At 42.3% G+C, this 14,867-nt stretch overlaps 1 protein-coding gene across 1 annotated transcript in view; it reads left to right on the top strand.

The window, feature by feature from the left end:
- Positions 1–14,867, top strand: part of LOC308285138 (disco-interacting protein 2 homolog C) — a gene marked incomplete at both ends in the record, with an annotated part of 370,313 nt that overhangs the window by 334,469 nt on the left and 20,977 nt on the right. Inside the window, 3 exons of the mRNA XM_080725855.1 lie at positions 7,969–8,049; positions 9,266–9,389; positions 13,041–13,162. Of these exons, the coding sequence (XP_080581981.1) occupies positions 7,969–8,049; positions 9,266–9,389; positions 13,041–13,162 (327 nt within the window). The remainder of the gene's footprint in view (positions 1–7,968; positions 8,050–9,265; positions 9,390–13,040; positions 13,163–14,867) is intronic.

Here is a 14,867-nt window from a genome sequence, read left to right as displayed (position 1 = left end):
GGGATAAGGCTTCTGGCTAGAGATATAACACAAGATAAAAACACCCTTTGTTAAGACATTGTAAAGCCCCCAGGGTGTTGTTGCTGTTGGACAGAAACCTCATATCTCCAGGTTTTAACTTTTCTTGTTTAACTTTCCTACTGCTCTATCTACCGTGGTTCTGGGGGCTTGCGGTAGACTCATCTCATGGGAGTGTCCTCAATCTACCCATCAGCATGGGTGGGGTGGAGAATTACCCATTACTGGCAACTGGTAAATGGCAAGTGACCAGCATACTGCATGTTTATTTTCCCTCATTTCATTATTAATTTTAAATATTATAAATACAATAACAAGAGCGCCATCTAGCTTAAAGGAGTAGTTCACCCCCAAAATTACTTTTTTTCTATTGATTACTCATGCCATGGAGAGTAGAGTTCAATAATATTTTTTGTTTTTTGTCACATTCCTAAGACAAAAATTAGTAAATAGTAAATTTACCCCCATTGATTCCGGATGGTGACCCGTTTCGAAACGGGTCACCATCCGGAGCGAATGGGGGCAAATCTATTGTTATCAATTTTTTGTCTTAGGAATGCGACAAAAAACAAAAACTAATATTGAACTCTAGTCTCCATGGCATGAGTAATCAATAGAAAAAAAGTCATTTTGGGGGTGAACTACTCCTTTAAACACTGAAACAACAACATGTGAAAACACGTGATTCACAGTGTATGAGTTAAGGAACACAGAGTTCCTTAACTCTATCCTTAACACAGAAGAATTATGATTCATTTATTGCAAGAAAAAAAAGTGAAATTGGCACCCAAAAATCTGCCTTTAAAAATCCACCATCCACCAAATGGACCCTTACGCAGAGCATATGTTTTTTGAACTTGGGTCTCCCGCATGAAAGTCCAATATCTTAACCATTAGACCAAAGGGATAATCCCTATGGACTTTTGCGGCCATCAGGCTGAGGCAGTGAGTCTCTGTTACTCATGTAACCAAATGAACCCTTTCGGGGTCCATTCGGTTACACTTGTTCATATCCAGAGTTAAATTGACACTGTTACGATTAGGGTTGGGTATCGTCGGCGATACTTTTAATGGTATCGATTCACTGACTCGATACTATCGAGTATCGGTTCACGTAAAAACGAACGATACCTTGTTTCGATACTTTTGAATGCACCCCATGCCGGTCGCATCTGTAACAGTTGGGCTACTGAAAGTTTAATGACTGCTTTAGTAGGCTACACTCGTTAATGTGAAAATAGCCGAGAATAGCCTATAATGTTTATTATTATGATAATGATCCAACGTCTATAAAATAGCCCATAGAAAAAGGCAAATAATAATTATAATAATAATAATAAATAAAAAGTATCGAAAATGGTATCGAAAAAGGTATCATATCGATTCCCAGGTATCGAAAAAGGTATCGTATCGATTAAAAGGTGAACGATACCCATCCCTAGTTACGATGTACGACAATGTCCGCAGCATCAGTTAATGTGCGGTATGTAATGTTAGTGGGCTCTGATAACGACATGGAGCATAAAGACTGCTCTGTATGTTCTTAGATGGTTATCTGTCACTTGGAATGTAACACACTGGAACACGCACTGCATGCTGACACACACTCGTGCACACAAATGCATCTCTTTCTCTTCAGTGCTCACACACACTTGGTGGAAAAAGTACTTTAATGTTTTTACTGAAGTAAAAGTAACAATAGGCCTACTGCAATGTTACAAGTAAAAGTCCGGAATTCATACTTTACTTGAGTAAAAGTACAAAGATATTGGCATCAAAATGTACTTAAAGTACCAAAAGTAAAAGTTAAATTAAAAACATCCATTTCTGGTGACTCATACTATCATTTTCTCAAAGAATTATTAAACGGAAATGAAAAAAGTTATCGGGAAAACACAGCCAGCTCATGTATTAGGAGGGTATTATGAGTCACCAGAAAACAATAATGGGTGTTTTTAATGAATCTATCATGGTTAAAATGGAGTTTGAAGACACAGTGGGTGTGTATGGGGAGGGGCCCTGGACGGGGAGGGCCTCTTAACATTTACATCAAATATCTAAATACTGAATCAAGCAAATTAAAAACTGTTCAGGGTGCTCATAAAATCCTGATTAGATGATAAAACGACCAAAAGTTTTTTTGAAGTAAACTAGTTACTTTCCACGACTGCACGTACACATGGTCGTGCGCGCATACACACAGTCTTTGATATCTCTCTCTTCCTCTCTATCATTCCCTCTCTATCATTCCCTCTCTCTCCCCTCACTCCCCACGGTTAGAGACAAAGACACTTTGTGTTAGCGCTTTTAGCATGTTAGCTGTCTCTCACTGTCTCACACTGAGATAACATAGAGACGTTTATCTCTGGGGCTATATAGCTTCCATTCTGCTCAATGCAGGCTTCAGTCAGGCTGTTGTGTGGTTGGTGACCCTGGGAGGAGAGGAGAGGAGAGATAGAGAGAGGTGTGCAGGGGTGGGAGGAGGAAGGTTTGTGTGAGACACACAGTATACTGAGAAGATAGCGAGAAGATAGGGTCACTGTCGGGTGAAAAGTCCCAAACCGTCCTTATTATCTTTTTCATATAGACTAATAAGATGCCCTAAGGGCGAGAAGACCACATGAAACTGACACAATATGTCCATATATGGGCATTCCCAGATATGGGCTTGATATTGATGACATCAGGGATCTCCATATATGGGCATAAAAGGGACAAGGATTGCCATATACATTATGGAGCGTGACATGAGGCGTGACTGACTGACTGACTGACTGACATGAGGCAGAGGTTTTGGTACTAAATGCTCCCTACGTTCACAGCTAATGCCGGGACATTTTGTATAGTTTTGATGTACAGATTATTGATGTTTTGATTGTTTTGTTTTATTAAATGTTTTGAAAGTAAGGACGTAGGGCATTCGTTTACAAAAAAACAATACATTTGAAATATGGAGATACAAGGTTTCTGCTCGACAACAACGATAGCCTCGTCGTATTGAAGAACATTTGGACCTCTCCACAACACAGGAATGACAGGTCATCGCATTCCAGTGCAAGCTCTTTACCGGATGACGAAAACACCGGAAAGACAGACCATTAGGAAGTGTGGGCCATCATGTTATAAAAGAAAGACACGTTTTCACACACACACAAATAGAGGATATTATACTGTAAATCCATGACATCCTAGAGATGTAAATCACTTAAGGTGCTTACGGAGTGTTGCAAACAGGAAGCAGACACATTATGTATCTGTGTCCTGTTTAAAACACATGTGACTACGTATGTGATATACTGTACATACAGACGCATGTTTGAAAACATACCCGGAGCGTACCACCGACCATACCCCATAAATATATTTTTTTTAAATCCGAGGCACCCCTACATTATAATTTTCACTCCCAGCACTTTATATTTATAGCATATCATCGCTGTCGGTGGAAACCTTGTCCAAAACCGTTCGTTTTGTATTTATGATCTATAAAATGTACTAAACTAGTGAAAACAGCAGATCTACAAGCACACAACGCCTCGCATCGCGAGGCGTTGTGTGCTTATAGATCGGCTGTTTTCACTAGTTTTATGCGACAGTCTTGTATGATGAAGCAGGGCTTTACTTGACCAATAATACAAGGTTTCTGCCCGACAGTGACGATATTTTAGTGATTCTGTTGCGAGGAAAACGTTGAGATAATAGCCATTTTGGTTAGAACTGACTGAAAATAACTTTGTACTTCAAGTTTGAAATTATACTAAATATTTTTTCAAGTGTCCAAATAAATTCCAAATATTATCAAATTATCTTGCGGCACCCCTGGACTGCCACCACGGCACCCCAGGGTGCCCCGTCACCCACTTTGAAAACCCCTGCACTACAGTATAAGGGTGACCACATCAAAAAGGTCAACTGTAATGATAACTCTAAATGATGTTCTTTAAAAAAAGAAAAAATCGTACTCAATTGGATGGCGGATTGACGGATTCCACACCAAAAACAGTTAGGACAATGCCAGTGGTGAACGATGTCGTTGGGAACACTTTCAGAGCGATTCGATGAACGATAGAACCACCGTCCGGCAGCCAATCAAAATCCAACCGAATTCACAGGAAACCACGTTGACCACATCAGTCACGTTCAGCGTGTTTACAGAATGTTATTGCTCACATCATTATCGTCATAGTCATATTTATAGTTATAATTCTTGGTGAGGACAGCTCTTGTGTCCAGTACACGCAGTCCCACTGTGCCATGGGGTATGGATCCAGTACAGATTCAAGGGTTTTGTTCCTGCTGGTATCACTCAGGTTTAAAATGCAGGCTGTACCCTCATCGCTTTGTACTCACTCCATATTAAAAAAAAAAAAAACAAAAAAAAACACCAGCAAGTGTTTCCAGGTTGATGTATAAAGCAGGCGGACTGGTGGGGCTTTTCAACACAGTTAAGAACTCTGCAAAGAAAAGAGTCACGCATTATTTAGCTTAGAATAACTGTAGGGACGTTTCCTAGCGCGGCAGGGGGGAGGGGGGGGGGGGGGTTTCATTGACTGATGCATTATTCAAGGGAAGAACATTCCTTAAAACCTTTCACCTCCAGAGAGAGAGAGAGAGAGAGAGAGAGAGAGAGAGAGAGAGGTGCTACGGTACAGTGAAGCCTGGAGACTGCTGAGTAAGAGAACCTTTGATCACCGGAAACCTGCGTGTGTTTCAAGTCACCCTGGCCCTGTAAAACACAGAGGACCTGTCCCCTCGTTTCAGCTCAAACATTTGTATAGGCTGGAGCGGTGGTTCTCACAGTGGGGTCCTTGGGGGGTCCCCAGCAAAAGTAGTTAATATAGCATACATCTTCATTGTCGGGTGGAAACCTTGTATGTCCAAAACCGTTCATTTTATCATAAAAAAAAGTAAAAATAGCCGATCTACAAGCACACAACGCCTTGCACCGCGAGGCGTTGTGTGCTTGTAGATCTGCTGTTTTCAATACATTTGTGCGACGGCCTTGTATGATGAAGCAGGGCTTTACTCTGCGAAAAAAAACATACAAATTTGAAACTTAGAGATCTGCCCGACAGTGACGATATCATGGTCATTTTAACCACTTAAAACCACTATCCATTTATACGCTGGCTATTCAAAAATAGCAGATATCCAGCTTGTACATGTGCCATTTTTTGTAAGGCTTTTGAAACATCTTGAAAATGTTTGAAAACATTTGAATACTTGCAAATCTTCTCCTCTGGGGGTCCCTGCACAAAGTATTTTCAGGTGGGGGTGCGCGGCCATGTACAGTACATTATCATTTTGGGATCCTTGACATGAAATAGTTTGAGGTACTACTTAAATGGTTACAAGGAGTCACTGTGATTGTAAACAGCAGCGGCGGCGGACAAAGTACTCAACTCCAGTTCTTGAGTCAAAGTATAGATACTCCTGCCTGGTGAAATATTACTCATCTACAAGCGAATTTGTAGACTCTCTTTTTTAAGTGAACAAAATATTGTGTCAATTTTAGAGTATGATAATTTAATATAACTTATACAGTTGGGTTGGTTATATGTACTGTAGTCTCCCTGCTCTTCCATTGAGACATTTAGTTTGGAGTCTGGTTTGGCATTACCCGACACCATCCGGTTTCTGGTTTGACACAGATTTTGACCTGAAAAGGGTCAAAATTCTATTTTTCCACCAAGCAAGCTGGCAGGCTCTGTTAGCACAGTGGTAAAAATGTCACCACTAAAATCTGAGGTAGAACAGGAAGGTTACACTGACGATGTCATTATTTCATTTGGGATTTTATTGTCCATTAGACTACATCTCTCTCTCTCTCTCTCTCTCTCTCTCTCTCTCTCTCTCTCTCTCTCTCTCTCTCTCTCTCTCTCTCTCTCTCTCTCTCTCTCTCTCTCTCTCTCTCCCTCTACCATCAGTATGTGCTGTTATTACATACTGTGGCTCTGTACATTTTGTGAATGTAGAACTATTCACATGCGATGTGCAGAATCACTTCAGTTTGGCATACAATTTCATATCCCTTTATTTATGAAATAGAGCGGTTCATTTAGAATGTGGTTAGAGTGTTGCTCCAGTTTTGAAATACAAACCCTCTTGTCTTAATGTGGAAAATCCCCTTTTCAGCTTTTTAGCATAGAGTTCCTCATTAGGAATGTTTAAAATATTTTTCTCTCTGGCAGGATCGGAAGGATTCCTTTGTTTTGGAACAGAGCTGATTGTTGGGAAAGCGTAGAATCCCCTCTTAACCCCGGGACAACACCCAGGCTGTGTTCTGGAACAGTGAGCTGAGAGGCTCGCTGTTTGACTTCTGCCCGTCACTATATCCACTAGGCCAGTGGTTCTCAACCTGTGGGGTTTTATTTTGGAGGGGGGGGGAGGTCCCCAGATGACAGTGTGATAATTTAAGGACTTTTAAGACCTTTTTAATACCTAAAAAAAAGGGTTAGGGTTAAAATACCATTCCTGCTTCAAAAGTAATCAACACACTATAAACTGATCAAACATTGACCAAATTGTCAAATAATTTGAGAAAGAGGATTTTTGTTTTAAATAGCCACAAGCTCAAAACGCCTCACAACGCAACGCTTGTAGATTTGCTATTTTCACAATATTTACTGATCTGTGGATCCGAGTCAAGCTATATTCAGTCTGGCTAACCACCATCAATTAAAAGGGAACGCCCTCTCTGTTTGCTCCTCTTCATTTGTAGATGTATCAGAGTCTGTCTAGAGAGATTAAACTATATTTAATGCATGTCAGGGTGTTCAAATATGATTGTTTTGGGGGTGTCACGGCCTGAAAAGGTTAAGAATCACTGCACTAGGCCGCTGTTTCCCAAAGGGTTAGTCCCAATGTGTAGGGAAAATTACAATGTTCTTTCTCAGAAATATAAAAATCTCTCAAAAGAATTTCAGAAATGTTCTAAAAAAAATTAATGTTTCCATAAATTGAAAAAACGTCTTAGAAACCGTGAAAATAGCAGATCTGCGAGCATCACAACGTGTCGCGGCGTATTGTGAGCCTGTCAGACCTGCTATTTTTCGCAGCTTTGTAAAGTGTCTTAAGTGGTTCATTCATACAGTAGGTTGGGGAGACACCACCTCATTTCTTTTCTGGCTCTCTGGAGCTGAAAGGCTCTGTGAAGCCCTGGCCTGAACCACTGACTCTATAGAGGGACAGGAAGTATCCAGTGGCGGGCCCTCAACAGCAAACACATCTGTCATTACCTCATGGTGTTAAAACTGTACCACACAGCTGTCATTTTGGGAAGTGCTCAAATAGTCAGCACAGGAAAAGGTGGGCGGGGAGGGGAGTTAAGTTGTTTTCCTCATGTGAGTACTGGGGTGGAAGTAGTTAAGCCTGGAATAAAATCTACAGTTAATTTCCTAATTGAAGGCATTACGTCAGGTTCATACAGTACAGTACAGTACAGTACAGTCTGTAATAGAGTATTTCAAATGTGCTAAACTTTCTGTCAACCATTTCATTTTTTTCGGACATATCACATAAACAGGGTTAAAAAAGAGGAGGATGAAATCACGCTAGATTTGTCCTGTAGCATATCTACTAACTTGCAGATCTGTCTCTTTCTCTCTGCATTGTGTGTGTGTGTGTGTGCAAAGACTGTGCCACTTCACTTACATCTACATTTAGTACTCTTAAAGATTGCAGGGTTTGTTGGTCCTTCCATCCAACAGTTTGGTCCCCAACGTGATATTTCAAAAGCTGTTGCCTTGCCTGGATTGCCGTGTCGGTGGTGACCTCATGGCCTTTCCTTCAACCAGGAAGTCTTTTTGCTGTACTGTACCTGTCCTATGTGTGTTTATGTATGTTTGTGTACGGTATGTATGTATGTATGTATGTATGTATGTACCGTACACTATGTACGTATAGTATGTATCCTGGTCTTATTTCTGTTTCCTCTTTGTGTCTTAACAGTTCCTCTTCCTGTCTGAGGTGTTGCAGTGGAGAGCTCAGACCACTCCTGACCATGTGCTATACACACTACTCAACTCCAGGGTAAGACCTAACCGCGCACGCACGCACGCACGCACGCACGCACGCACGCACGCACGCACGCAGATCATTTCGATTTGGCTAATCAATCTCCCATTTGTGCCATATAGGAATTTTCAGAAGTACATTTCTGTAATATTTGCATATCATGAAAATGTTTCACTGTGTGGGCAAAACAAATGAGAATCCTGCTGACTATTCTTGCAATTAAGGCATTTATTGGTGAAAATAAGATTTTCATTAAGAAAAGATGGTTTTATGCTGTCTCTGCATGATTGCAAATATTGTATTATATGTCAGTTTGCATATGAGATCTACATACTGTAGATGAAAATGAACAGGACCCACGAAAATCTCAGTGCAGCAGGATATTGTTGCTGTCGGACCAACACCTCTTATCTCCATATTCTAACATCTTGTGTTTTTTCGTAAATCCATTCCCTACTTGATCATACACTACAGCGTCACACAAAAGTATCTAAATTACAAGATCCACAAGCTCAAAAACGCGGTGCGAAGCGACACGCTTTGAACTTGAAGATCTGCTACTTTTGATGTTTTTGAATTTGAACCCTGAAAAGTAACAGTTTTTGGACATATGAGGTTTCCACCTGACAGAGACGTTAGTGTGGTCTATTCTCAGTCAGTCTCTATTAGGACTCATGTATTACGTCGCTGACGGGCAGAAACCTCGTATCTCCATATTTAATCTTTTCATATTTTCTCTTAAATACATTTTCTAATGTGTTGCAAGAGTGTCACGCAATGCTAGTTGGAAAATCTGCCTTTTTCCCGCACATTTTGAAAGTGTTTGAATGTTGATAGGGCTTAAGGTTTTATAAAAAACTGAAGCAATGTGTATTGACAAGAACATGTTGACTAAAATAACTACATTGGAGGAACGGTTTTGGACATACAAGGTTTCCACCCGACAGCAACGATTACTAACGTGAGCCCTGTTGATTGGCTGGCTGGACTGAATGTGGACATCAAATTGGAAATGATTGGAAATGACATTACCTGATTGAAAACGTCAATCATTTATTGAACACTCTGTGTGTGTGTGTGTGTGTGTGTGTGTGTGTGTGTGTGTGTGTGTGTGTGTGTGTGTGTGTGCGCGCGTGTGCGTGCGTGTGTGCGTGCGTGTGTGTGTGTGTGTGTGTGTGTGTGTGTGTGTGTGTGTGTGTGTGTGTGTGTGTGTGTGGTTGTCCCACATCAGGGTACAATAGCCAGCTCTCTGACCTGCCTTCAGCTCCATAAGCGAGCAGAGAAGATCGCTGCCATGCTGGCGGAACGAGGACACCTACAGGACGGGGACCACGTTGCACTGGTCTACCCTCCTGGTCAGTCATATTCACTTGTACATTCCATCAGTGCTTCTCAAACTCTTTCATGCCATATACACTATACAGATATGCCGTTTCAAGTCTACAGGCTTCACTGCTTTTTCCGGAGAATTTCCTGCAAATACATTTTTTTCCACAGGTTTCTTTCAGAGCCCTAGAAAGAGAGAGTTCCGATACTTACGTCGACTCCCATTGTAAGCATGGAAAGCGGACGTGACGTCACTATTTATCGTACTGGAGTCTGGTGATATTCCAATCAACAGTCTGCTGCTCTTCAGCCTCGTCAACCTCCATTGTAACCGAGGCATTTTCACTCGCTGGTAAGAAGACTAAATCACGTCTTTTTCCCCCTTTTAAAGCATTTACAGGCCTACAAGTTAATTCAAGTAGATTTTAAAGTCAATAATTTTAAAGTCAATATTCTTACGAGAAACATTAACGTGAAATAATAATGTTGCCTAACTTGGAGAGGCCTGTGAATGCGTTAAAAGGGGGGAAAAGACGTGATTTAGTCAACTTACCAGCGAAGTGAAAATGCCTCGGTTACAAATGGAGGTGGATGGGGCTGAAGAGCAGCAGACTGTTATTAGGAATATCACCAGGATCCAGCAACGCAACTTCCGCTTTGCGGCGAGATCATAGCGTGACGCTAGTCTCCTCTTGTACTAGTCTGGTTTCTTTCCCTGTTTTGTCTTTCTGTAATTTCTATGGAGAATGGAGCGTATTTTTGCAGAAACCCGCAAATGGCAAGAATCCACCTTCATAGGTAGATTTAAACTTCGAGGTCAGAGAAGGTCATAAAAATAGCTGATCTACAAGCTGTTTTACATGTTCTGCCAATCCACTGGAAAACTACTGTCTTGCCAATGTCAGGACACGTGACGTTTTGAAATGGCACATCTCTTTCTCTCTCTCTCTCTCTCTCTCTCTCTCTCTCTCTCTCTCTCTCTCTCTCTCTCTCTCTCTCTCTCTCTCTCTCTCTCTCTCTCTCTCTCTCTCTCTATATATATATATATATATATATATATATATATATATACAGTATATATATATATATATATATATATATATTTGGCTGCTGACCCCCATCTGAAAATGTTTTGATATTATTCTAACATTTTTCTAAAATAGCAGGTATACAATCTCGCGGCGCGGCACAAAGTGACGCTCTGTGAGCTATGTAGATCTGCTGTTTTTGAATAGCCCAACATTATAAACCCCTGGGGGTCCCCGGAGTCCTGACCACCACTTTGAGAAGCACTGCGTCACATTGTGTGAAGGCATGTTGACATGGACTCATGGGAAGTCGGCCACGAGGCCCACAGGAAGCAGACGTCGTGCTGTTGTGTTTTTGCAGGGTGGAGCGTGAGTGCTTCCAGGAGACCAGAAAATGTCAACGTTGAGAAAATGTCACGATTTGAGAGAGTGTGAAGTGGCCTGACACTTCACACTCAGTGGTGGAAAGTAACAAAGTACATTTACTTAAGTACTGCTCAATTGATACTTTTAAAGAATATGATTACATTTTCCACCGCTGTTCACTCTCCCTGTAGCCCTCAGTGTCGCCTTCTCTCTCTGGATTGATGCTCGCGACTGACCAAGACATGGCTCCTATGCAGACATAGGAGCCATAGGTCACTCCTTCTCATGTTTTGTTTCTTATTAACTGGGGACCTCCACCCTAATAAACACTTGGAACTGTAGGCGTTACATTTAATTTGAATCGGATAAATAGGAAAAGCTGAGAGGGAGACAGTGTAGGAGAGACAGACAGTAGGAAAGCTGAGAGGGAGACAGTGTAGGAGAGACAGACAGTAGGAAAGCTGAGAGGGAGACAGTGTAGGAGAGACCGATAACAGGAAAGCTGAGGGAGAACGCTGGTCGGAGAGAGACAGACTGTAACAAAGCTGAGAGGGAGACGGTGTAGGAGAGACCGATAACAGGAAATCTGAGAGAGAGACACTGTAGGAAAGAGAGACAGTGGGAAAGCAACAAGAGAGACAGTGTAGGTGAGGCAGAGGAGAGAGGGCTGTGATGGGATGTGATTCTATCCCACCAAGGCACCGGCATACACGACAATGACTCAATTCCAAAGCTTCCTGCAGAGATCAGAAGCGGCAAGTTAAATTCCGGGGCTTGTTGGTGTAATTTTGGTCAGTGAATCGTCTCTGTCGGGGTGGAAACCTCATATGTCTGACACTGTTACTTTTCAGGATTCAGGTTCTACAGTGTCACACAAAAGCATCAAAGGTAGCAGATATGCAAGCTCCAGAACGTGTTTCAAGCTTGTAGATCTGCTTCTTTTGATGATTTTGTGTGATGCTGTAGTATGATCAAGTAGGGAGTTCATTTACAGTAGGAATAAACACAAACGTTAGAAGATGGAGATGAGAGGTTTGTGGCCGACAGAAAGCAGTGCTATGAGACTGTAGAGGACATGGCACTACAGGGTACACAGAGCGTTAGGTTTCTCATGGACAGACTCAGTCAGGCAGGACAAATCTCCAGACACCAGGAGATTGCCTTGAAGCAGCATTCAATTAACAAACTCCACAGCCTGTCGGTCAATATTTAACCTTCTCCTCGCTCTGTGTGTGTGTGTGTGTGTGTGTGTGTGTGTGTGTGTGTGTGTGTGTGTGTGTGTGTGTGTGTGTGTGTGTGTGTGTGTGTGTGTGTGTGTGTGTGTGTGTGTGTGTGTGTGTGTGTGTGTGTGTGTGTGTGTGTGTGTGTGTGTGTGTGTTCGTGGTTGTGTATTTGTTTCATTTAATTTAAGTTCATTTATTTGCATTTGCTATTCTAGTTTTCATTTATTTTACCCACTGATGTTATTCGTTGTTTTAATTATCATAGTTATAATGCTGCTCTGTTTTTCCCTTGTTCTGTAAAGCTTGTAACCTTGCTTGGAAATACAAATACTCTATACAAATACGTTAATTAAAGTTATCATTATCGCGTGTGTGTGTGTGTGTGTGTGTGTGTGTGTGTGTGTGTGTGTGTGTGTGTGTGTGTGTGTGTGTGTGTGTGTGTGTGTGTGTGTGTGTGTGTGTGTGTGTGTGTGTGTGTATGTGCGTGTGTGCGTGCGCGCGTGTGTGTGTGTGTCCAGGTGTGTGTTAGATCTTTGTACATGTGAATGCATGGTTGAATCCTGTATGTCTGTTTCAGGGGTCATCGCCATGTTGACTTGTGGTCGACATTTCTGTCAATTCTTTTCACCCACGGACGCACAAAAGTAGCAGACAATAATATTACACAGACTGAGATAGCCCTGAATGACCATAGCAGGTCTGTAACTGAGTGTGTACAAATGGAACGTTTACGAGTCCATTTGGTTACGGGGGTCCTTGCAAATGAAAGGTTTGAGAACCACTAGTGGACTCATAAGTGCCATAGTGTCATAGCAAATCAGTGTCATACATATTCTGAAGAAAACCTGGAGATTGACATTCAGTAACTGGGTCTTATGATCAAACTAATAACATAATAATGGTGTTTAAAACAAAAAGGTCTAACATTTGCCACAGACAAGGCCAAGTCTTTGCCACGGACTCATTTGTCTGTGTACGGACATAAAGATCACCCCATGTCACCGTAACCTTAACCCTCTCTCTCTCTCTCTCTCTCTCTCTCTCTCTCTCTTTCTCTGTGCAGGTATTGACCTGATTGCAGCGTTCTATGGTTGCCTGTACGCGGGCTGCGTGCCCATCACGGTGCGACCCCCCCACCCCCAGAACATCGCCACCACCCTGCCCACCGTCAAGATGATCGTGGAGGTGACCTTTTCAACTCTGACCTTTTCAACTCTCGTTTTCAATATATATCGCAGCGGCTCCGCAGTCTTTTGTCTGGATCAGGAACCCACTTGAAACTCTTGAAAGCGCTCGCAGTTGTAGAGGATTTTTTTTTACATTAATTGTCATAATTTTAACTTCATATTATCATTCAAATGTAGTGTTTTTGCCAATTATTTGGGGGCCCACTTGCAATACCCTCACGGCCCAACAGTGGTGTCTGGCCCACAGTTTGAGAATGGCTGACATATTGTATAAATATATATTATATACATGGTTGTATATTTGTATGGTTATGTATTTAGTGTAAGTGTTGGACTGGGAAACAGTGACACACAGTGGTGGCTGGAGGGTGGTGCAGCATCTAGTGAGAGACAGGCGGTTGCCAACAGAGACAGAGGATGATGTAATGTCATTGTGCTGAGAGAGGGAGGGGGTGACACACACGCACAGAGAGAGACAGACAGACAGACAGATATCGTCTCTGTCGGGTGGAAACCTGTTACTTTTCAGGATTCAAAGATCTACAAGCTCAAAACGCGTCACTTCCCGCCGCGCTTCGAGCTTGTAGATCTGCTACTTTTGACACTTTTGTGTGAGGATTTTGTGTGATCATTCTGATCAAGTAGGGCGTTTCTGCCCGACAGCAACGATATGTACTATAGGTATGGAGAGAGAGAGAGGCAGAAAGAGGGGTTACAGATAGAGAGAGAGGAATGCCACGTGGCCTAAAGGTTCGATACCCTGAAGTGGCAGGAAAGATCTGGGTGGGGAAGTGGACGGCCACCACTTCCCCTCCCCCAACACCACTGGGGTGCCCATGAGCAAGACACTGAAGCCCCATAACGGCTCCAGTGGTGCTGCTGCAGTGGCCCACAGCATAAGACCGGGTATAGATAGTACTGGTGCAGCTCCTATGCCTTTGAATGCAGGGGCAGGGGCGTCACAGGGTCTTAGATAGTGGGGGGGGGGGGGGGTGATTGAAATATCCCCACACAATGGTATAGCAAGCCAGGAGCAGCAAACAGCTCCATAGTTAGCACACAGCACAGCGCATACGCACGCACGTCTCACACACACATACACACACACTATAAAGATTGTTCTGTTCCCACGATAGATTCAATAGGCTATTACTGACAGAAAAAAAAATGCACGGCGGTTTTGCAAATAAGTCATGCTTTTTGCATGCACAGCGGCAGCATTGTAAGAAATATATGTCTCCAAGGGGGAAGGAGGGAGAGAGAGAGACCTTTTTAAAACCCCCCTTTATCCGATAGCGCACAAACTGTCATGATGTCAATGTTGCATGCAATGTTGTTTACATATGCCTGGAGCCTCGCGGTTCTGTATTGAAACTGGGAGACTGCTTCCGGAAGGAATGTAAGCACAATGGTGGGGGCCAGTGGGCCTGGCAATATTAATAACTCCATATTTCTTATGTCACTGTAGTAGGCTAATGAATGTATGAAGACAGTGAGTCTATGGGAACCTGGCTGATATTCATTGGTCTTCTGTTCTGTGCGATAACACCTCTTTTGTTTAACAGTGCCTCAGTGAATCAGTTTAATGTTTAAGTCAACATATATTTGTTGAAGTTTATGTGTTGTTGATTTTTAGCACGATGACTAATTAGTGTAAAGTTGACATAAGAGGAATGTTTGATTATGTAACTAAAGAATGTAAT

Source organism: Nannobrachium achirus (genome assembly GCF_963921795.1).
Source record: "Nannobrachium achirus genome assembly, chromosome: 5".
NCBI lineage: Eukaryota > Metazoa > Chordata > Actinopteri > Myctophiformes > Myctophidae > Nannobrachium > Nannobrachium achirus.
The sequence above is the reverse complement of the archived record's forward strand: the minus strand, read 5'-3'. Positions and strand labels throughout refer to the sequence as shown.